At 46.7% G+C, this 24,410-nt stretch overlaps 1 protein-coding gene across 1 annotated transcript in view; it reads left to right on the forward strand.

Annotated features, from left to right (window-relative positions):
• Window positions 1-1,546: 1,546 nt before the first annotated feature.
• CCDC102A (coiled-coil domain containing 102A) overlaps window positions 1,547-24,410 on the forward strand; it is a 37,689-nt gene continuing 14,825 nt past the window's right edge. Inside the window, exons 1-4 of the mRNA XM_079988430.1 lie at window positions 1,547-2,282; window positions 18,762-19,689; window positions 23,520-23,746; window positions 23,842-23,950. Coding sequence (XP_079844556.1) covers window positions 19,087-19,689; window positions 23,520-23,746; window positions 23,842-23,950 — 939 coding nt within the window. The 5' untranslated portion in view covers window positions 1,547-2,282; window positions 18,762-19,086. The remainder of the gene's footprint in view (window positions 2,283-18,761; window positions 19,690-23,519; window positions 23,747-23,841; window positions 23,951-24,410) is intronic.

The following is a 24,410-nucleotide window of genomic DNA, read 5'->3' on the forward strand; positions in this document are numbered from 1 at the left end:
GAGAAGCAGCCCGCTCCATTGTTTGCGTGAGAAAAGCCCTCCAGATATTTAAAGGCTGCTACCATGTCTCCCTCTTAATCCCCTCTCCTCCAGGCTAAACATACTCGGCTCTTTCAACTGTTCCATATAGGAGTTTTGTTTCCATAATGGCATTCCAGAAAAATGCTATAACTGCAGCGTACACACACAATCCCTAGAACGCTGCCAAATACAGTTCATAAATCTTCTCTTGTTAATGACAAAAGCATCGCTCTCTTGGAATGATGTTGCCTGGCCAAGCAGCTGATAGACATACAATGTGTGTGTGTGTGTGTGTAACACACACACACACACACACACACACATATATATATGAATGAGAAATAGAGAGTGCTACATTGTGTATTATTGGCACGATCCAGCAAAACTGGGGCAGCCTGTGAGGGTGCAAATCACACCTGGGGTCCCATGGACAAGAGCCCCCTGGACCTGCCCCTTCTTGTAACCTTGATGGCTATGCTCTGCCTTCACATTTGGAGGCAGCAATGCTTCTGAATCCCAGTTGCTGCAAAGCCCAGGAGGCGAGAATCCTCTTGTGCTTGGGTCCTGCTTGAGGTTTCCCACAGGCACCTGGTCGCTGTGATGCTGGTTGGATGTTGAACAAACTAGAGGAGCCACTGGCCTGACCCACCAGGCTCCTCTTACGTTCTCTTCCCCCATTGCGACCTGTCTTGCCCAAAGACCCTCCAAAACCTAGAGCAGAAACTGAAAACATAGCTATGCAGATGGTTAAACCATGTCCCAACGGTATCAGTAGTGGCTGGACATTACCCAAATAAATATTTGTTTTTACATTTATATCCTGGGACCCATAGTTTACCCTCACAGAGATAGTGCTATCACAAGAGATAGCACCCTTAGCAAAGTCCCCAGGATTATTTGGGGGAAGCCATGGTTTTTAACTGTATGATGTGCACACAGCTGTTGCTTCAATGCAATATATTTACCTGAAGCCATCCCCATTTGAAGTCAATGGTGCTTACTCCTGAGCAGGCATGCCTGAGATTGCTTTCAGCTTGGCTTAAGCATCTGGTGTGCCACAAGTCCCTGCAGCTTGGTCCCACACACAGGTTACCCAGAAGTGACTCCTCTTCCACACCATCAGGGCTCCCTCTTAAGTGATGGTGGCAGAAGTAGGAGCCATGCAGCCCAATTCCAACCACAAGTGCTTGGGAATAGCATTCCAAGGTGCAGAAGATTTAGATCACTCTTTTTACCTCCTCTGACTTTGTTATCTAAGTATCTTTGGCTCTCCTCACATAGTGAGATGGTCACTATGGGCATAGCAAATATTTTGGGGGGGGGGGCAGAACCAATGTGATTGGTCAGTTAGTTAAGTACTTCTATTGTTTTACTTGATTGGGGAGGCAGCTGATCCCCCCCATGCCCAGGGTCATACATGTAAGAAGTCTTTAATTTGAACAGCATTTGGACAGGAAGATGTGTAAAGGAAGAAATAGAATGAAACAAACACTATGCAAATATATTTTGAAGTGTATTTAATTCCCCACCAAACTTTTTTTTAAAAAACCAGTTTAACATATAACAGGTCCACAGTTAATTTCCATAGTCAACGTCCTTCTACTTTTTTCCAATTATTTTGCACGTTTCAGTTGACAGTCCTCTCATATTTCCGTAATAGCAAGGAAATTTCTTGTCCGAAGTTGTTTTTAAAAAACATTTTCTTTTACACAAACTCCCCTGAGCATGGCCTTCATCACGTCCCAGATAGTTTGGTGTTATAAACTGGTTGCTAAGATATCCGAAATGAGAAGACTACCCCCAAGAGGCTGGCAATCTTGTCGGCACTTTGAAAAATCTCCAGACCTGAGGAGCACCCATTCTACAATACTGTAAATACCCGCCAGCGAAGCACCAGGGAAGTAAAAAGAAAAGAAAAGAAACGGTTGCCAACGACCTATTTGCAAAGTCAGTCCCTCTCCCTACCCCAAAAAATTAATCTGGAAGCCCCCTCGTTTATTTAAGCAGAAGAACTCGACCCTTTGTAAAACTCATGTGCGAAGGCGCCCCTTCCTTCGCCTTCTACCTGCTCCTGGTTCAGCCTTCCCAGACAACGCCAAGCCCCCCTCCATCTCCCCCCGTGTTTCCTTCAACTCTGAAGGGGAGGAGACTAAAAAGTTCTCCCTCTCCTCGAGCCGCGACGGCAGCGGCAATCCGAGCCACGGCAGCAAGGCGGACGGAAAGCGCGCGCCCGAGCCGAGGCGCCATCGGGGGCCGCCGAGGTGAGAGACAAGTCGGGGATCGGAATGGGGCGCCCGAAAGCGGGGCGGGGAGGATAGGCACCCCCACTTTCCTCGTCCTGGCGGGAAGGGAGGTGGGGAGGGAAGGCGCGGTCATCCTCCATATGCATCCCCGGCAAGTCTCGATGCTGCGCTCGCGGGTGGGCTCTTGCGGAGGGGTCGCTTCTCGCCCTCCCCCCAGAAAAAGTAGGCCCCCCCCCGGATTTTATCTGCCCGGTGTCTGCAGCGGGGCGGTGGGGGAGGGAGTCCGGGAAGAGCCGCCCGCGCGCTTGGAGAGGTTTCCAAGGCGCAGCGATTGGGGAGGGCGAGGAAGCGCCGTCGCCTGTCCGGGCCGGCCCAGCTATGCGGGGAGGGGGGCGTTTGGAATGCCGGGAGGGCTGGCGGCGCTTCTCAATGGGGAGAAGCGCCCTAGGTGGTCACTCTCCTCGGCCAATGGTCGGGCGGGAGGACGGCGCCGGCCAATGAGAGGTTGGCGCCTGGGAACGAATGTAGCCAAAGAAGGCGCTCTCGGCCAATGGGAGAGCCGACGGGCAAGGCCGGGGGAGTGTGAATGGGTGAGTGGCAGCGGCGCTTGCAGCCTTGTCCCTGCAGCTGAGCCGAAGATAGGGGCTCATGGGGTTTGTTGTGTAATCGGCCCACAGCCCTGGAGAGGGACTTTTCTTTTTGGAAAGTTCAAGTCGGAGGGAAAGGGGTGACTCATGTGTGGCTTTGGTGGGGAGGCTGAAGCAGATGCTGAAGTCCCGGTATTTTTGCAACTCTGGTTCCAAATGCTTGAGAGTGTTAGACAGACGTGGGAGCTGATGTTTTGCATTCCTGAAGGTCCCAGGTTCACTGCGAGAGAAGGTCCCAGGTTCAGTGTTTGGAGCTGCTGCCAGTTTGTTTGTTTATATTTATATATACCACTATATCACCAAAATGTATCAAAGTGGTTTACAACAGTAAAAGTAAGATAAAACCATATAATAAAAGCACGAAAAGTTGAAAACAACAAAGCTAGAAGCTAAGATCAGTAGACCATTGTGGGGGGTGTACTCTTAATTGCCTACATAGACCTGGCAGGCTAAAAAAGTTTTCAGCAAGTGTTTAAAAGTTGGCGCAGAAGATGTCTGCTGAATCTCCCTTGGCAGAGAGTTCCACAGGACAGGGTTTGGTTTCTTCTTGTTGTCAAACGAGCCTCACCAACTCTAAGAAGGACCAGAAATGCTCCTGCAGGTGATCTCAGTGGTCAAGCTGAGATATAAGGGTTTAGGCAGTCCATGAGTGTCAACAGTATTGAGCTGAATGAACTAATGGTCTGACTTGGTGTAAATGTGTTGGTGGACCAGATGCATCTTTGGTCACAGATTTAGCTGAGTGGTAGAGAATCTGGTTTGCGTTCAGAAGGCCCCAGATTCAATTCTCAGCATCTCCATGTAAGGCTGGGAGAAACCCATGTTCGAAATCCTGGAAAGCAGCTGCCATTCAGGGTAGACAAGGCTGAGCTGGTTGGACCAATGATCTGATGTGGTATAAGGCAGCTTCCTATGTTCCTAAATTCAGGTTGTACAAGCAGCATTGATTGGGAGGCCTTATGCAACAGAGTCACCTCCCCAAAAGTTTGGACTTTATGTGACAAGAAATGTGACATGAAGATGCACTGGACGGTGAACATAAGAATAGCCAATGGGCCCTTCTAGTCCAGCATCCTATTCTCACAGTGGCCAACCAGATACCTGTGGGAAAGTGTGGGATGACCCCGATGCAACATCATTTAGCCTCCCCACATATATATGTGGATGCAAACTCAATAAGCAGCTTGTCATTTATTCAACTCTTGACATTCTATTTTTATTGCCATTTTTCTGCCCATTTCAAGACTCCAGTGCAGCGTTTTCATGCATACTTTGTCCCTATCACATAAGACAATAAATTTGTGTGCTGGTAGTTCGTGACAGGCACTTTCTAAACCCAGCACCTCAGACAATCACATTCAAATTTATTAATAAGGCAACTCAAATGCAAGCTGTAGCAAAACAAAAACACATGAGCATAAATTATACATAAGGACAAAAAACCCTGACCTATACAATAGATAAGGCATACATAAAAAAAGAATCCCTTGGGGCACCTGCCACTAGATCAGCCTCTGAATGAGGACTCCTGTAAATGCTATTTATAGCTGTGCCAGAGAAGAAATTGCAGGAGGTGCTGGTCTTTGTTCCTGTGTGCTACAAGCTGTGGCTCTCCAAATTCCTTCTGGAACATTGTGCTGTATTTATTTGGGAATACTTGTATGCAGTTCTGTGGTCCAAGGGCTCCCAAAATGCTATACATAAAATGTTGCAATAACAGTTGGTCCATAAAAAACACAATGAAAAATAAAAACGGCAAGAACATAAAAAGAGCCTATTGCACCAGCTCATTGCCCATGGCCTATCTAGTCCAGCATCCTGTTCTCACAGTGGCCAACCCAGTGCCCCAGGGGGACACCCACAACCAGGACCTGAGAAGAACAGCAGCATCTAGCATCCCTCCCTAGTATCACAGACCTCCGATATAGCAGGTCTCAAGAGCATCATCACGGCAGCCATGTCCAACAGCAGGTTCCTGCCTCCTTGATTCCTGTTCGTTGCGGTACATACATTGGGTTTAGGCAATTAGGCTGCCTTGACAGCAGTGGGCTGACCATCCTCCATGCCTTGTACTTATCCAATTAAGACTCTCCAGCACCCTCCCATTAAGGTTTCCTGGAGACTTTTCGAGCTTGGCAGAGCTGTTGGCTGCTCCACTCTGGTTGCAAATCCTTCAGGAGCTTGAGTTAATTTCAGCTCTTGGAAGCAAGAGGCGCTCTGCAGAGGGGAGCCTATGAAATGCACAGAAGCCCCTGCAGAAGCCTGCTGAGCATGGCTTGGGTTCTTCCACTGGCAGGGAGACCCACAAATCAGTTTCTTGGCTAGTAACTAGAATTCTGTGCCACAAAAAGCTGCATTTTGTGACCTTTATAAATTATGCAGATTTGTTTTCTGATTTCTCCCTTCATTGTTGCTAGTCAGGGGATGAGAAAGAGCCCTGCAGAGCATATACAGGGATTCCTCTGGCTGCTTGGCTTTTCCTAGGCATTGACCACAAACTTTCAGGCAGCTGTAAGGAGTAGAAGCTTTCCTTGAAAACAAAACAGAATCTGCTTAGGAAAATGAATTCTATAGTTAATGCCTTTTTAAAATAGCTATTCTGTGCTTCACCAACCTTCCCTACAGACCCACTTGTGTGTTAAGATCAACAGAGGGGCCCTCATGGTATTTCTGCTGCCTCAGACTATTGGCAGATGAAGACCAGGAAAGGGCATTATCTGGCTGCCCCTACGCTAAGCTGTGAAATTCCATCCCCACAGAGGTATGGCTGGTACCTTATAGTTTCCGTCATATGCTGAAGGAGTACCTCTTTACTCTGGCCTTTGGCATCTGAAATATATATAAATATTAGGACCCCTTGGCATCTGAAATATATATAAATATTAGGACCCAACCTATTATTCTTATTGTACATTGTTTAAATTAACTGATTTTAATATTGTTGTAACCTACCCTGGGACTGGGACACGGGTGGCGCTGTGGGTTAAACCACAGAGCCTAGGACTTGCCGATCAGAAGGTTGGCGGTTCGAATCCCCGTGACAGGGTGAGCGCCCATTGCTCGGTCCCTGCTCCTGCCAACCTAGCAGTTCAAAAGCACGTCAAAGTGCAAGTAGATAAAGTGCAAGTACCTTCCAGCGGGAAGGTGAACGGCGTTTCTGTGTGGTGCTCTGGTTCGCCAGAAGAGGCTTAGTCATGCTGGCCACATGACCTGGAAGCTGTACTGTTGTTCCTTAGCTCCCTCGGCCAATAAAGCGAGATGAGCACCACAACCCCAAAGTCGGTCATGACTGGACCTAATGGTCAGGGGTTCCTTTACCTTTTACCCTGGGACTATATGGAGAAAGAGAAGTAAGATATCAAATAAATGAATAACCTGGTGCCCTCCAGATGCCTTGGACTACAACTCTCATCAGCCCCAGGTGTGTTGGCTGGGCTTGATGGGAGTTGTAGTCCAAAACATCTGGAGGGCACCAGGCTGGCATAAGGCATATATGATGCCACAATAATAGGGTGGCCAGGTACTATATTATGAGAGGACTGGCCAACTCTTATCTTTGATAACTATATAAAAAAATGATATTTCAGTAGCTGCATATTTTCTGAGTCCTAAGCAGAGCAGAGTAGGGGGCTGGGGAGACCTTTGCTACTGCTGTTCCTTAGCTTTTAAGAACATAAGAAGATCCTGCTGGATCAGACCCATGGCCAATCTAGTCCAGCATCCTGTTCTCACAGCAGCCAACCAGATACCCCAGTGGGAAACCTGCAAAGCAGACCTAAATGCTAAAGCACTCTCCCCTCTGCAGTTTCCAGCAACTGACATTCAGAAGCGTAACTGGTTGTGAAGCCAGAGCATAGCCATCATGGTTAGTAGCCAATTCTAACACTGCCGCCACCCCAATCCTTGTGTGTTAAACACACCAGTTTCAGCCCTTGTGTGTTAGTCTCTTGTCTGCCTGTTGTGATATTGCAAAGGCTAGAGAATCTTCAGGAGTTTCCACCATCTCTACTACCCCACTATCTTGCTTGCATCTTGGACAAAGGAATAAGCAAAAGGGGCTGCCAAGCCTGGGCTGGTTGAGGGGGAGGGGGGTAGCTGTGGAAAAGGACTCCTTCCTTGTAGGAAAAGGTGCTTTGTTCGCACAGCTGGTTTAGCCATTATGCGCTTGGGCACCAGCCAAACCAGGGTCCCTCTTGCGCTGCAGTTGTCTGCCACATGGTGCCTCCCTTTTTTCCTTCCTGCATTTGTCTCTTGATCCCATGGCAGAGAAGCATCCCACCCCGTATCTCTTGGGGAAAGGTAGTGGCATTGAGGTCTTTGGCTAGGTTTGATTTCCGGAATGGATCTTGTTCTTCTGCTATTGTCGGCAATGATACTTATGGCTCATTTGCTTTTTGCTGGGCAGGAAAATAATCAGCAGCTAGGTGTGCAAAGTCCCATCTATCCAAAAACCATGTGTGCATCGGAATGCAGAACCAAGTGCTGTTATCTATCAGTATTGCTCATTCAATAGCAGACCCGCATCTTTGGCTGTGCACAGCAACCAGAGAGTGACATAGAAAGCTGGGTCAGATCATTTGACCATGTAGTTCAGTATTGTCTACACTGACCAGCAGCAGCTCTTCAGGGAGTCTTTCTCAACTGTCCTTCAATATGGCAGGAATTGAAATTGGGACTTTATGCATGCAAGGCAGATGCTCCACCACTAAGCTACAGCCCTTGCCTTAAAAATAAAGTAAGATTCCAATTATAGAATCATAGAGTTTTGGATCTGGAACTTGGATCCCTGAGGATAATCTAGTACAATCTCCTGCAATGCTGTCCCATAGGGGGATTGAACCTGCAACCTTGGTGTTATCGGCACCGTCCTTATGGTTCCAAACAGTGGGCTGATTTAAATAGGAGCCATGGAAGTTGCCTTATACCAAGCCAGACCATTGGTCCATCCCACTCTGTATTGTAAACACTGACTGGCAGCACCAATGGGTCTTTCCCAGCCCTACCTGAAGATGCCTGGAATTGAACCTATGACTTCTGCAGGCCAAGCAGATGCTCTGCTACTGAGCGATGGCCCAACACATCAACTGGGAACACATTAATGGGCCTTGCATCTCTGGAATCTTGCAGCGCTGCAGAAATGCATAGAAACCCCAAAATACTTCCCTCTCACGTTCCCTTTGGACAGGAACAGCTGGCATTGTGGAGTTTGGTGGAGGCAGTCTGGGGGCCTCTGAAGGGCTCAGTGGAAAACGAGCAGACATCCCGCCCCTGAAACTGAGTAGACCCCTGCCGTCCTCCTCCTCCCTCCTGCAATGTCTGCTTGGTGTCTGGCTGCTAGCACTGGGGTCCTTTCATGTGGGCAAAGCTCTCTGCAGATGGGCATGCCTGCAAACAATTAGGACGAGCTGTGGGCGGCGCAATTTCTGTGGCTCTGGTGGATCCTTTCCAAAAGGCAAAAAGACACACACACACCCTCCCCCAAATGGAGCAGAAACACTAATATGTAGAGGTGAGGAGATTTGGGGCATATTTTTTGTTGCCTCAGGCAAAATACCCCCCCCCCCAACATTATTATTATTAGTATGCGTATTATTAGTATTATTATTATACCCCACCAATCTGGCTGAGTTTCCCCAGCCACTTTGGGCAGCTTACAGAACATATAAAAACATACTAAACCTTGTCTTGTAGGACGTTGAGTGATCAAGAGTGGTCAAAGATCTGATTTTTCTGCCTCTTCCTCCTCTTTGAGCTGGTGACAATCAATAATAATAATAATAATAATAATTTATTATTTATACCCCGCCCATCTGGCTGGGCCTCCCCAGCCACTCTGGGCGGCTTCCATAGAAAGCAAAAATACAATAAAATATCACACGTTAGGCTCTGGATTGTGTCCCCTAGAATGCAGAGGATATCGCTAGATTAATACTAGTCCTTATCCTTTTCAGACCCATGTTCCACCTGTTTCCCAGACATGCCTTTCAGGATCCACATCTTAATATATATCTTTTTGCCATTTATTTTTCTGATAGTGATTCCTGCCTTGCAAGGGGTTGGAGCAGATGCTCCTTTGGGTCCCTTCCAACTCTGCAGGTCTATGATTCTACAGTAAAGATGCTGTTACAACCCACTTACATTAGGCAGCAACTGAGTGGTGCAGGACAGGGGAACGTTTTGCCCATGAGGGCCATGTGCGGTGATAGGTGGGCAGTCTGGGGCCACATGCCAGTGGGCATCATCCAAGCCAGTGATGGGCAGAGTGGGCTGGGCTGCTAGTGAGAGAAGGGATGCAGAGCCACTCCATCAATGCATCTGGGGCATGAAACAGCTTTGCCTTCTCTTTTGAACTTCACCTTTTTTCCAAATTAAAAAGACCCAAATATTGTGGAGTTAAAAATAACTGTAATGCAAGGCACACCTGCTGGAATTCCAGCTTCCAGACAGCAAATAACATCACAGAAGCCTTGCCTTCTTCTCCAACTGACCATCCTAGGCAAGGGGGTGCAGCCCCTGGTTATACTGCACTTACATTTCCATACTAAAGATTACCCCCCTGATCCTGGCTCAGTTTCTTCAACGTCTTTTATGTAAACGAGAGCAACTGCCATCCCTGCCACTCAGAACCAAATACTTACTCCCTTCTGCTGCATACTTCTCCCCCTAGAAAGTCCTAAAAGGATTAAGCAGCTCAGCCCTTCCCAGGCATTCCCAGAGCAGACTTACCAATATGTCAGCATCTCCTGTCCTGTTTGATTTATTTAACCAGCTTAAACCATCATGCCTTTAGGCAGGCAGTGAGTTGGTGCTTAACAAGGAAGCAACCGGCACAAGCTGGGTGTGCCTGGATTTGCAAAGCCCCTCTTGAGACATCTTCAGCTCACCTCTCCCTGCCCTGAGCTTCCCCTCTCTTTAAAAGGGCAGGAGGGGGAAGCAATGTCTGCTCTCCGAACCAGTGGGATAAGGGGGTGCTATCCTGGCTAAAATGTGTCTGTCAACTCCCATAATCCCTCTTGCTTCTCTGGATGGAGGTCTTTGTGTGTGTGTGTTTGTAAAAACTAGACAACTGTGGCGGGGGGTTACATTTATAGCTCTGCCCACTTCTACCTCAGGCCCTGCCCACCATTGGCACATAGCTCTTGGACCCGCCACCCCCAGGTCCAGAAATATTATTGAAAAGCATTGAACTCAAGGTTCTGCCCCCCCCCCAGTAGAAGCCTTCAAGTTCTCTCTATTGGGTTCTGCCCCCTCCCACAAAATTCCTGGATGCGCCCATGCTAACATTTACATTGTCTTTTTTGTAAAGGATTATACAGTATCTGTGTCTGCGGGGTGGGGGTGGGGACAGCAATCTTAAGTGCTACAAAAATGCTACCTTAAGAGAAAAGGCCTTGGTCCTATTCCAAAAATGAGTGACAGTTGTGCACTTATTAAATGAAAAGGTCCTGTATTTCTGTGGAAAGGAGAGCATGGTCTGTAAAGAAAATGCCATGCTTTGTAAGGTGATTTTGCCATCCAGCTGGCATTAACTTTACTCAGGAAAGTCCTACAGGATCTTGAGAGGTTTGGGGAAATGCCCACTTGTGGCTCCCTTTCAGCACTTAAAAACTGCGTCCATTTGCTTTGATTAACGGATGCAAACAAGCAATGGTGGGCTCTCATCTCCCCCACTCTCACTTCTGGCACACGTCTGCCCATGTGGCAGCTCCACCACAGCTCAGCCTCATGGAGTGTGTTTGCTTTGTGCATGGGAAACCTTGACAGCCTTGGGAATGTTGTACTCTTCTCAGCCTTACCTACCTGACATAAATAAGATGAGAGTTCCAGAGCACTTTGTGTACTGAATAACGGTTCAGGAATGGCTAGCAGTGGCCTGCTTAATGTGAAATGTTGAAACCTACTAAACAGCAGAGCATGTGTGTTTCGGCAGGGAGGGAGGTGCTTGCAAGATCGTTGGGCTGTGGTGGCCCCTCTTAGCTGCAGGAGCCCTGAGTGGGAGGGCAAAGGTCAGGCATGTTTATCTAGGCTTGCTCAGGGGACAAAGGCAGGGAGCCCCCGGCAGCTGTTCTCCAACATGGAGAAGGAAGATTTCGGGTGTTTGAAGATTAGAAGGAACAGATTAGTCATTTATCAGAACTGCTGGGACTGGGAAAAGATCACTCTGTTGGCAGTCATAGTATACGCACCAGGAGCCCACGTTCTGTAATTTTGCACAGAGGAGCCCCCAATTCCATTGTTCATAACCTACCAAATATGATAAATCTGGCAAGGGTGCTGTGTAGGCCCCCTCAAAACTCATGGGGACTGTGCAGAAGTACTGTCGTGTTCTATGCACGAGAGCCCTCTCTGCTCCTGTGGTTTCCAGCAACTGGTATTCAGGAGCGTTACTGTGGAGGCAGAACATAGGCACCATGGCTAGCAGCCATTGATAGCCCTCTCCTCCATGAATTATTTGACTAATTCTATTTTAAAGCCATCTAAGTTGAGTTCCACAGGTTAACTGCACTGCGTGAAGAAGTACTTTCTTTTCCTCTGTCCTGAAACATCCAACATTCAGCTTTATTGGATTTCTACAAGTTCTAAGGACGCGGGGGGCGCTGTGGTCTAAACCACTGAACCTTGGGCTTGCCAATCAGAAGGTCAGCGGTTCGAATCCCCACGATGGGGTGAGCTCCCGTTGCTTGGTCCCTGCTCCTGCCAACCTAGCAGTTTGAAAGCACGTCAAAGTGCAAGTAGATAAATAGGTACCGCTCCAGTGGGAAGGTAAATGACATTTCTGTGCGCTGCTCTGGTTTGCCAGAAGCGGCTTAGTCATGTTGGCCACATGACACGGAAGCTGTCTGCGGACAAACGCCAGCTCCCTCGGCCTATAGAGTAAGATGAGCGTTGCAACCCCAGTCATCCATGACTGGACCTAATGGTCAGGGGTCCTTTTACCTTTACAAGTTCTAGCATTATGAAAGAGTGGTGAAAACTTTTCTCTATCCACTTTCTCCATGTCATGTATAATATCATAAGCTTCTATCATGTCGCCTCTTCCTTGCCTTTTCTGTAAACTAAAAATGCTGCAACCTTTCCTCATAGGAGAGTCACGCTATCCCGTTTCTGAACATGGTCACAGGGAGGAGGGGGTCGCTTATTAATGATGATGTACATCCCAGAATCCTTTGCACCCTTGCAAGTGTTTCGCTTGGGCAAAACTCCCCCATTGCACTGATGAGCCGATGGTCTTGGGTCAACTAGCCTTGAAGCAGACCCTCTTGGCAACATCTTCAAGCCTTCCTGGTCTGCCAGTGTGTCTCTCTGTGGCCATCTGCCATGTCCTGAATGGCTTCCATTCCCCCCGACTGCTCCCCCTTCTTGGCCATGTCTCCTCCATGACTTACACACCTCTCTGTCCTTTTAACAGGCATCCTCTTTCTTAGGAGCCCTTTCCTTTTTTTTTTTTAAGGGTATAAAGATGTGAGAGAGTGGGGAGGAGCATACTAGGTAGCAATGGGTGGGGGATGTTGAACATCCTGGATGAATTTTGTGAACACCCCAATTTTTTCCCCTATATTTCCCCCCTTCTCCTTATGCAATTGTTATAAGAAAAAAATGTGCCTTTTCCCTTATGGGGTACCCAAGAGCCCATATAGAGTCCTTTTGTAGGTTCCCTATCGGTAGGAGAAAATAGCAGAGGTCAACCAGAGAATATTGAGAAGCAAAGCAGCTAGTAAGCCTGATTTTTATTAACTGTTGCAACAGGGTGCTCACAACCACACGCAGGAGGCAGGAGGGACCCTGAACAGTGGCGCGCAAGCCCTTATATAGACTTTTGAAATTGTCCATCCTGAAGCCCAAGACCACCAGCCCCCCATACATCATACATACATCAGAGAATGAGCAGTCTAGAACAGAATCCTGTCTGGCAGGAAACCTGTTGATGGGTTTACCTGGCTGTTAATGAGTTTACCTGGACAGCCTGGTTATTCTTTTGTGATGATAAATACTTAATTCCTGAGTCCAGGTCACAAGCTCGCCCTATTCATATCTTAAATGTGTCCTTAAGGCAGGATTTGTGAGCAAACAAACAATGGGGAGGTTTTTCCTCATTTCTTCCCTCCTTGCAGAGAAACATTTCAGGTCCATTTGGGGGAGACAAAGTGGTTTCAGGACTTTTTCCTGTACTGTTTCAGACTTACGGTTTATATATTTATGTATGTGTTTGCTTGGTACATTTCTTTTATATCTTAGACCTCATAATTCTCATAACACAACTAATAATGCTAGCAATCACATGTAGCTGATGCTCATAGGTGAATCTCCAACTTTTTAGACGTTCACAACATTAGATTACCAGCTGTTTTATACCAGTGCCGACTGCTGCTCTATTTCGGACATTCACTTTTAATGTATATCAAGTACAAATTGGGGTAGAGAAATCTGTGGCCTTCCAAATGCTGTGGGAATCCCATCAGCCCTGCCTAACATTGCCAGGAACAATTGGAGATGTAGTCAAGATGGAGGGCCACATCTGCTTGTTGCTGTGGAGGACCACGGCTTGTGTAAAAGCCAATTGCTTTTCAGCAGTCTTGGAACATATATGCAGGAAATCAGCTGGGTTCGCAGTCTGATGCACCTTTGCTGGCAAATGCAAGGCTTGCTGTCTCCCTGTGTCTCTGTCAGGCTGCCCTTACATCCATTCCACCATGAGCACCTCTCGAGCCAGGATTGAAAGCTCGCAGATCTCAGTCCAAGTACACGTGGAACCTCCAAATTGGCCCTTTCTCACATGGTTTTAGAGCTGGGCCCAGAAAATACTGTGAATTGATGGAAACCATCTGGGGCAGTAGGGGGCAAGGCAGGAGGAACAGGGCATGGGTTTGGAAGATCTCACAGATCTCTGCCTATTTGCCAGCCTCTTGAGACTGGGAAGGGTCTCCTGTCATCATTTAGGGGGCTTCTGCCTCCAGCTGCTTGTCTGCTAAGTAACTAGAGAGCAGCAGACTTCTGGACTGGGACTGGGGGAAGGAGAAAGGCAGCCAAGGAATTTGGGTTGGAAAGATGTGTCTGGAAGAGGCTCCATCTTTCCTTGTTTTATTTTTTGGTTTCTTGTGGGTGGATGTAAACGCAAGCCAGACTTCCTGTGAGAGGGAGGAAAGGGGCCCGGGATTTCTCTGGATCATCTTTAGGCAGCCAAGAGAGTGGAGCAGTCAAAGCAGTAGAGGGTGAGAAAGTGGTAGAGTTGGAATAGGTTTGAGGCAAATGCGGCGAATGCTGAGGGTGGGAGCAGGGCAAGGTGCCACCATCTCTGAGACAAGCTTCACTATTGCATGCATATATGAATGATTTAAACACACAGTCCCTCCTAACTAGGAGATTTGTGTACATAATAATAGATTCCCAACAAAAAACCACTTTTAAAAGTGACAACAATATCACACAACACTCCCTGCCTAAACTGCCCCATCCCAAGGCATCACCCCTGGTTAATGCTGGCAGGAAAACATCACTTGTTTCTGTCATCCCAGGGACCAATTTTTTGTATTGAATTCATACCCCAAGGACCACAGAGCAGCAAGCAAACACTAACTCAAAAACAAAAAGCAAACACCTTCAGAACAGTTTATAGCACTGGTGTCCAAACTTTTTTCAAAGATGAAGTGAACATGCGTGAGCGCTGGACAAAGTTGTTGAGCTTCTTTTAGGATTGCTCCCCACAGAAATTGTTGGGTTTAACTTACATTTACGTGTTGAGGAGACAGAAGAGAACAGTGACTGTGGTCAAACTTCAATGAAACAAGCTCTCCATTATTATTGACATCTCCTTTCCAGGGCTTTAACTCCTGAGACTCTACAGCAGCCTTTGTCAACATGTTGCCCCAGATGATGGAGACTACAACATGCAGCAGCAACAGCAACAGCAACAGATAGCATGAGAGCTGAGGCATGATTTGTTTTTTTTTTAAAAAAAAAATTATTAACTGGCCAATCACATCAAATTAAATCACATCATATAAATTCCGAATTACAAAGCCAAATCTTTAAATTTTGCTGGGGGAACCCATACTTTAAGATCCAAAGGGGAATTCAGATCATCTTCTTATTACTGCGTTAATGTCCAAATCAGTCCCAATCAGTCCAAACAAAGTTCATAATTCTATCCAGTCTTATCTTGGTGTTGCCACATCATATCTTGTTCGTATAATTTCTCTTTTTCCTTTACGATCTCTTCTGTTAGTCTCCTTAAGCCAATAGCAAGTATAATAGAGGCATGATTTGATGAAGTGAACATGCGCGAGGCCCGACCATTTTGCCTGACCTTAGAATCATTAAAATCGAATGCAAATTTTATGCAACGATTTTATGCTAAGTTTATTGCAAATGGCATACTTTTCATTTCGTCACATGGATGACAAATCTATACAGGTGTTAAATCACTCTGCCTTTCATATCTGAAGGCCAGATGAAAAATAAATCCAGAAAGTTGAAATATATGTCAGGAATATTGTAAAGTACATTACACAGTAATAAAGGTTGTCTGTCAACTTTTAAGTTCACAACATATGAACAGGAACATAACACCAGGTCTACTTGTTGTGTCCAAATATATTTATACCTGATTTAGACCAACTGATATTAACTGAGATTTTACAATGTATTCATCTCAATTGGGGGGGGGATGCCTGCACAAACGCGAAGGGTGAAACTGAGATCTTCTGGACTGCAGCTGAGGGATCCCCGCCCCCTCCTGCTTGCACATAAGTAGGAGTAGGATCAGAGCTGCTCTGAAGGGATCCCTGTCCTCTCCTGCTTGCACGCAAGTTGGAGTTGGGATGGGGCTGCTCCGATGGGAAGGGAGGCACCGCGCTGCCCAAGCCTCGCTGCCACTGCTGCTCTCAACCCTCCTCCGCCTTCCATGCCTGACCCACCATGCACCGAAGAACCAACAACTCAGGGGCTGCCCAGGCTCATGGAGAAAGGAGATAGAAGCCTCAGAGGAAGGGGAAACATGGCAGTTGAAGTCAAGGTGGCCGCCGCCCCTCTGCCACCGCCATCGCTGCAGCATCAACGTCCTGAACGTGTACTGTAGTATTTATTTATTTAGCCACATCCTCCCCCCGCCCCCGGATGACCAGATTAGTTGACCCAAGGAGTCACACAGCCGGGGACTCCCTAATGGCCACTCCCCCTGTGCAGAGGGGAAAGCTCATGACAAGCCCACAAAAAGGAAATGGCTTCGGTGGGCAGGCGCTTAGGGGCCGCAAGAGATTGTTTTTTCAAAATTGCTGGGGGGGCATTTGAAACCAGCCCAGGGGCCACAAGTGGCCCCTGGGCCGGACTTTAGACATGCCTGGTTTATAGTGTTTTAAAAAACAATTGCGATCATAAACAGTCCAAAACAGTTACAGTTAAAAGCATTCTTCCATCCAGTAATCTCAGGGTTGCCAGGAACAGTATCCTTCACCCACCAAATGCGCCTAGGCAAGCTGAATATTCACTTCCTTCTTACAAGCTGCTCTGTTCATCAGCATTCTATTGTTGACACATTTCCCCTCAGCAGCTAGAATGTCCACGAACATCCCATAGCATCACAGGAACTCACGTCAATGGCTAACTTGGTGCCTCATATGCAGAAAGATGTTTTAGCCTATGTAAAATGTGACTCTACAAGACTCCTGTTTTGCCGTACTGTATCTGACTGGGAGTGAACATTTTTGCCTCCCAGGTAGGAAAAATGGTTCTTTCAAGAGCCGGTTCACTTCTCTGCCTAATGCTTCCTGCCTCATTTTTAAGCACAGGCCAAGGGCAAGTGATCCATTTTATCTTTGGCCAGTGGAGAAACTGTGTGGGTATTGCTTAATGACAGTCTCTTGGCAGGCCCGCTGGCCTCAGTCTGTGCCTTTGTGGTTTTCAATTTCCGTTGCATGTATGTTTCTTTCTGTGTGTTTGTATCAGTCTGAATGCAATTATCCTCCTTGCTTTTGTTTGTTCCCTTTCTTCCAGGCTAAAAATTTATTCCTCCGCTCCCCCATCCACCCGCTCCCTCCAATTTTGTCCGTCTCCTTCCTACAATTTCCAGGCCAGGTTCCAAAAGGAGTTGAAAATGACATGACGTCACCTTGTGCCCTGCTGCTGCTGCCCCCGGCATTACGTTCCTCTGAGAAAGGGGTAGATCCCTTTCCAGGCTCTGTTGCCAAAGCACAAAGTGAACCCCTTTGCATTAATTTAAACAAGGAATGATCGTGTGCTTTTGCAGTTTGGGATATACATTTTCAAGCTGCTCTTGGAGACCATCCTTTCAAACCATTTTAGCATGTGTGGGGAGGCAGGGGGATGTTGATTTGATCAAGTAAGATTTAGTAGCTCTGGCTTCCAGACAGGGACTATTGCACACGGGTCCGTTAGAACTTATTTTTCTGTGTGTGCATTTGGGACATTATCATGCACACATGCCTGGTTTTTTGGCCCTGGACTTCAGTTGCTATTCTGCTGCTTGTCATCCACGTCAGTGGGAGGAACTTGATGGGAATGTATCTTGGATGTGCTTTCTGTCTCTCTCCTTAGTCGCTCCTCTCCCGTTCCACTACTTTTTTTTCCCATTCTGCCCATTTCTATATGCATACAAACATTTTTATTTTAAAAAGCGAAATCGCAGAAATTTTACAATATCTTAAGAGTGCAAATATCACCAACCTAATCTTGCAAGTACATTTGACAAAAGACAAAATAGAGGCTTGTGCTTTTGGATGTGGAGGGTCAATATCAGTTTCCATTTTGGGGTGGGGATAATACTGAGGGTTATAAAGCTCTCTTGCTTAAGACCTCCATATTATTGTTATTTTTAAAAACCTACTGTGATTAAAATCTCCACACATTTCTGTGTGCAAATCTTGAGATACTTTTTATTTATTTCATAAAATTTCTACACCACTTGATTGTAAAATAAATTTTAAAAAATCTCTGAGCTTTTTACAAATGATAATATGTCCTCTTAACTAGACATTAGGCAATCAGCACAAATACCGGTAGGTTTATTTCCTTTGTCGTTGGGGCTGCCAGAAACAAGAGGGCTAAACTGTGCTCATTGAAGAGCACTTCATCATGTACAGTGGTACCTCGGGTTACAGACGCTTCAGGTTACAGACGCTAACCCAGAAATAGTACCTCGGGTTAATAACTTTGCTTCAGGATGAGAACAGAAATTGTGTGGTGGCAGCAGTGGGAGGCCCCATTAACTAAAGTGGTACCTCAGGTTAAGAACAATTTCAGGTGAAGAATGGACCTCTCGAACGAATTAAGTTCTTAACCCGAGGTACCACTGTAAAGGAATTTGCCTGTTACATCCCAAGCTAGCAACATGAAAGGCCGTTAATCCAATGAGCTCAAGGTAGCGGACGTGCTTCCCTCTTCCTTCCCATTTTAACCTCACAACAACCCTGTGAGGCTGGTTAGGCTGAGAGGCAGTGACTGGCACCCAAGGTCACCCAGTGAGCATCATGGCTGAGCAGGGATTTGAACCTGACCACGCACGCAAAGGACTTTGAGCACCTGAAAAGCGTTGTGCAAATCATAAGTTTCTATTCTTTCCTGTGCACGCACCTCATTCCCTCATCCATTGTGATGGAAGACGGTAATGAAAACCAGAGCTAAGGATGTCACATGCAGCCATGCGCAAGCTCCACAGACCCAATGGTCTGACTCAGTATAGGAACATGTTCCTATGTTCCTGCGGATTTGTAACATTTTTTCCTCCCTTAAAAAAGCAGAAGAAATAACAAATGGTGAAAGGCTGCAACTGAGAATTGCTGGTGTTTTGGGCCACAATAGTAGATTTGGTTTTAATTCCTTCTTCTTATTTATTCAGGTCTCTCTATCTGCTGGTTTCCACAGCGACACTGGACTCACTGAGAGGGAGCCAGAGTTGTGTTTCGGCCCAGAAGCACCAATAACATTCTCTTTGGATGTCTGCCTCCAACATGCTTGGCTTTCAATGAGGTAATTTTTGGAGAGGAAAGGTGGTGCGGCCTCAGTCATGCTGGCCTGAGTGTGTACAGTTGAAGAATTCCTTGGGGCAAAGAAGAAAACAACTCCTGCTGGGGAGCAAAATGGCGGCTTCTGCTCCCACGCCATATGCCTCTTGAACAGGCCGGGTGACTGCCATTAACCTGAGACCACGTCCCGGACACGAAATGAGCCAGAACGCCAACTCCCACTTGGCCGATTCACCCCAGCTCTCCAAGAGCAGCCTGCTCAATATCCTAGGCAGTCCTCAGCCCGAAAGGATGAGCCTCTCCGATTCCCTGCCCGCCACCCCAAAGAGTGGCACCCCTTCGCCCGGCCCCCCACCACAGCTCCCCTTGCTGGGCGCTGGCTGCCTGGACGGTGACTGGGAGAGCCGGGAGGAGCTGCGCTTGCGAGAGCTGGAGGAAGCACGGGCCAGAGCCGCCCAGATGGAGAAGACGATGCGCTGGTGGTCAGACTGCACCGCCAACTGGCGGGAGAAGTGGAGCAAGGTGCGCGCCGAGCGCAACAAGGCTCGAGAGGAGGTGCGCCAGCTGCGCCAGAAACTGGAGACCCTGACCAAGGAGCTGACCGGCCTGAGGCGGGAGAGGCAGGAGGTGCTGAATGAGAACGAGCAGCTGGGCAAAGAGGTGGCCCGGCTGAAGGGAGAGGGCAAAGGGGAGAAGGAGAAGGAGCTGGACAACCGAGTCGTGTCTGAGAAGGAGAGCGAGGCCTCCCCAGAGCAGGAGCCCGTGCGGGATGTGGGCTCTGAGAGGCTGCCGAAAAACAAGGTAAGTAGGGGCATCGGGGCACGAGTGGCCTGCTTCATACGGAGAACTCGTAGGGATAGAGGAAGCTGCCTCATAACAATCCATTTGGTCCATCTCGTACAATATTATCCACACTCTGGGATTTCAAGTGAGAGCGTCTCCCAGCCCTGACTGGGGGTTGAACCTGGGACCTCTTGCACATGGCGCAAGATGCTCTGTCCCTGAACTGCAGCCCTTCCACTGAAAACAAATCAAGGTTCCAGACCTCATGGTTCTGAAGAAAGAGATGGCTTATATACTTATAGGGGAGAATGGCCATTGTAGAGTTGGCTAGGGGAAAGGCCTGTGTGTTTATCTCGTGCCCCAGTAATTGTACCAAGCAAGTGCAAAGTTTCAACTGCACAACCTTGCCAAAGTTCCTTGTGAGCAATTCTCAGTAAATAAGAGCAGCCTGGAATTCAGAACTTGAACAGGTGGAGCTTTTCGCACCAGTTATTTCAGTGCCAGGAACAGCTTCAGTTAACTCCACTCTGCATATTTAAGGTGCAAGGGCTGTTTTAAAAGGTGGCAATCTTCTCCATGCATGACAGGGAGGCCTTGAGGAGGTCGCGTGGAAAGTGGGGCCAGCCAGGATAATTGTCAGCAGTCATTTAACCTGTCAGTTTACTTCCTCTTGTTTAGCACAACAACCCACACCAATTTCTGGTATCCACATACTTTTCCTGTTTTATATCTTGATTTACTGAAATACAAGCAAGTGGAGCAAGACATTTTTGTGGGTGTACAAATTTCTTTGGGGGTTCTAAAAACCCTGCATCTTCACAGAAAGCCAGAGAAAGGTTTTTGCAGACCCTCATTTGTTTTTTGCTTTTGTCAATCCTTTGGATTGCCTTGAATTGCTTGCCTTGAACGTCTCTCTGGCCTTTTTGTTTCCCCTCCCAAAAAACTGAATATTTTGGTGGGGATGAGGAGGTTTTTACAAAGCAACCGAAATGCAAAATAATGAGGCGTTTTGCTGTGAGAAAGTGCAGGGATGGGAATTTTGGCTCCCATAAAGAGCCAGCTGGTGCACATCAAAAGGAAATTGCTTGGACTCAAAGGCAGAGGCCGATGGGAACTGATGGCTGAGAAGATAATTTTACATATGCAGAATATAGAGGGTAGAGCAATTCGTCGTCTTCAGAGTAGTTACAATTTGCTAAACTCCTCCCTGTTGCCTGTGCTCTAAGACGATGGAATTGCTCTATGGTGTCTTGGCTTTACTGGCCAACCGCAGCACTGTGGGCAGAGAGTTGCAATCAGGGCTAATGGGCAACTCATTCACCTTGACATTTCATTATATTTATACTAAACACTCTTAGACAACAATTTGGCAGGTTTCATTGAGTACCAGTAAATTGCCTAGTTCAGGCAATCCTCCAGTCATTGTGTGAAATACCAGAAATGATCCTTAGGTTCTCTCTCTTCTTGCATAGCTTCACTCACCATTGTTCTGTTCCAATTGCCATGATGTCCAAATCTGTAACTATCAGTTGCACTTGCAAACCTGAATTGCAAACCATGGTTTGAGGTGGGATTTCAATTCCAGTTTGGAGGACATTGGAAACCATGGTTGATTCAGATGCAGGGACACAGGAAGCTTATGTAGGAAGCTTATTTTGCCTTATACAGTCAAAACGATTGATCTGTCTAGCTCAGTGTTGACTACACAGACTGGCAGGAGCTCTCTACAGTTTAAGGCAGGGGTCTCTCCCAGCCTTCCCTGGAGATAACCAAGGATTGAACCTGGAACCTTCTGCATGCAAAGCAGATGTTCTGCTACTGAGCTTCAGACATTCTCCATGGCAAATTATGTTTTATGATAAATTGAAAATGAAGGTGTGATGGAGAGAGAGGAAATAGGCGCAAGGAAGGCTGTGGCTCATTTCCTGTCCTTGAAACCATGGTTTGGAGTTGCCATCCCATCCCAACATGTGTCTGCGAGTCTTGAATAGAGCTTCTCCCTTCCCCCTCCTCCTCTCAGTCCCCTATGCAGCACATAGATTCTGTGTTAAGTTTTCCCTCCTAGCAAACTTTTATTCCTTTACAGAATTTCAGCACTTTCAAGTTCAATGATTCCTTCTTTGCAGATAGAATGTTCATGAATATTCTGTGACATCACAGCAGTTCAGCCAATAGCACAGGAGCAGCTGCTTGCAAGCAAATGCTTTTTGTGTGTTTTACACGAGAAATTGATGATAATTAATGGCCCCTGATCTGATCGGCATTGTCAGTTTGTTTGTATGTATGCCACTTTCCAACAATAAACATATACCTAAATAATACACTGCAGCATGTAGAACATGCTAGAATAACCTTTGCCAACCTGGTGTCTTATAGTTCTTTTGGCAGAGCTGACTGGGGCTGATGGCAACTGTAGTCCAAAACATCTGGAGGGCAACATTCACTAGAAAAATCATAATAGCCCCCTCCAGTTTCTCCCATGCACATTGTTTTGCTTTGTTTATAAACCACCAACTAAGTAAAAGCCATTATAAGATCATGAAGCAATCATTAATATCTGCCCATATCCTGTTTTACTTGTGTGTTTCACCTTGCTGTGCATGTCTAGAGCAGAAATCCTGCTATGCAAGCCTCGCTTTTCCAGAATGCATCGATTTGGAGGACTAAAACAAGTTCCGCTCACTCATAGACACTTCTCAGAGAGGTGGAAGCAGCTTTTCCCTCAGGAGAGCGAGCTCTGATGTTCCAGCCCTGGAGTTAGTGGTGCATTCCTGGCCAGGGTTGCCGCTAAGCCACCCACAGGCTTAGCCGTAATCCAGGGTTGTCCTCAGGGTAAGGTGAGAGTGGGAGTCGAAACCTGCACTCTGGTAATCAGCTGTCAAGCCCTGCATGACTTTGTCATTTCAAAAAAGCATTTTATTGCTTTTTCACATATAATAAACATAATTTAAAATGCAAAAAACAATTGCAGCTACTCTCTCATCTTTATTGGAAAAAAGCGCAACATTTTAGAGCCTGTTTATAATACATGTTACAGTCTCCGATCCAGTAGGTCTCTGCTTCCGTGGGTCTGAGGAGGTTGTTTCTATTGACCATCACGTCTCATATGGGGAATGAACAGAGTGGATTTGATTTAAATCAAATTGATTTAAATCATGATTTAAGTCACTAGTCAGTAAGACTTGATTTAAATCTTTTTTTTACGGAAAGACTCATTCTTGCTGGTATAATCTTAATATTTACAACCAGATGAAGGTTTTATTTTTGGAATAATAAATTTTCAGAGTAGTTTTTGCAGTTATGTCAAAAATTACTGATTTGGTTATACTGTTAGAAATACATAGACAGATAATTATGAAATTATTGTGAGGTTTAATAAGTTAACTGTTTACATTTGGACAGCTTTTCTGCTGCACCTTATTGGAAGGAAATATAATCATTTCTGTAATAACAATTTAAACAATTTTTTTAACTAAAACAAAAACATTATTGCATATGTACCCATGTTTGTTAACTGATGTGGTTAAACATAAAAAAAAACTTGGAATGAGTATTAGTACATATGAAAAACTTAAAACAAATAATTATTTACTGATGAATAGCCTTTGGACTATAAGGTAACTTAAATAGAAAACTATCTTTAGAAAGATTTTTCCTTCAAAAGCATTTTATTTTTAAAACCCATTGTAAATTTTAAAAATCCAATTTTGTTGTTGTACTTGCCTTGCCTCTGGCTGCCCTGACCTGGCAAGTCAATTTCTCGGCCAGAACAACGGACCACACCTGAGCATACCATGAGTCTGTAGACAGGCCTGACTTTGGCATTTGTGACCTCTTCTTATCCACAGTCGCTGCAGGAGTTTGAGCTGATGGAGAACCTCCTGAAGAGCAAACAAGAAGGGCAGGAGTGCTGGGACCAGCGGAGCACGGTCAGCGTCCGCTCATCTTTCGCCCGGCAGGAGAGGAGCCGGCTGCTCTGGGAGGACGTCTCCGTCATCGAGGAGGACGCCACCAAGATCACAGCCCTGAAGCTGAGGCTGGACGAGTCCCAGAAAGTGCTGCTCAAGGAGCGGGAGTGAGTGCTGCCTGTGCCACCCCCCTCGCTTGCTGAGGAAGCGCCCAGAGTGCGGCCCTCAGCCTTGCCCTTTGTGTTGTTGTTGTCTCTTTCAGGGACAAGCTGTCCCTCAGCAAGAACATCGAGAAGCTGGAAGGGGAGCTGAGCCAGTGGAAGGTCAAGTATGAGGAGCTGAACAAGAACAAGCAGGAGGTGTTGAAGCAGGTGGGCAAGATCTGTAGCAGAAGGCCCCAGGTTCAGACCTCAGTGGCATCTTTAGGTGGGGCTGGCACAGTCCCCTGCAGGAAACTCATAGCTAAACAGGAATTGCATTGCTACAGCAGCTGGCAGCAGCTACACTGGTGACTGGGAGTTACCACTGAGACCACATAACACCGGTTCTGAAAGACCAACATTGGCTCCCAGTACATTTCCAAGCACAATTCAAAGTGTTGGTGCTGACCTTTAAAGCCCTAAACGGCCTCGGCCCAGTATAGCTGAAGAAGCATCTCCACCCCCCATAGTTCAGCCCGGATACTGAGGTCCAGTGCCAAGGGCCTTCTGGTGGTTCCCTCACTGCGAGAAGTGAGGTTACAGGGAACCAGACAGAGGGCCTTCTCGGTAGTGGCACCCGTCCTGCGGAACGCCCTCCCATCAGATGTCAAGGAAATAAACAACTGTCTGA

The sequence above is a fragment of the Podarcis cretensis genome, assembly GCF_951804945.1.
Source record: "Podarcis cretensis genome assembly, chromosome: 8".
In the NCBI taxonomy this organism is placed as follows: domain Eukaryota; kingdom Metazoa; phylum Chordata; class Lepidosauria; order Squamata; family Lacertidae; genus Podarcis; species Podarcis cretensis.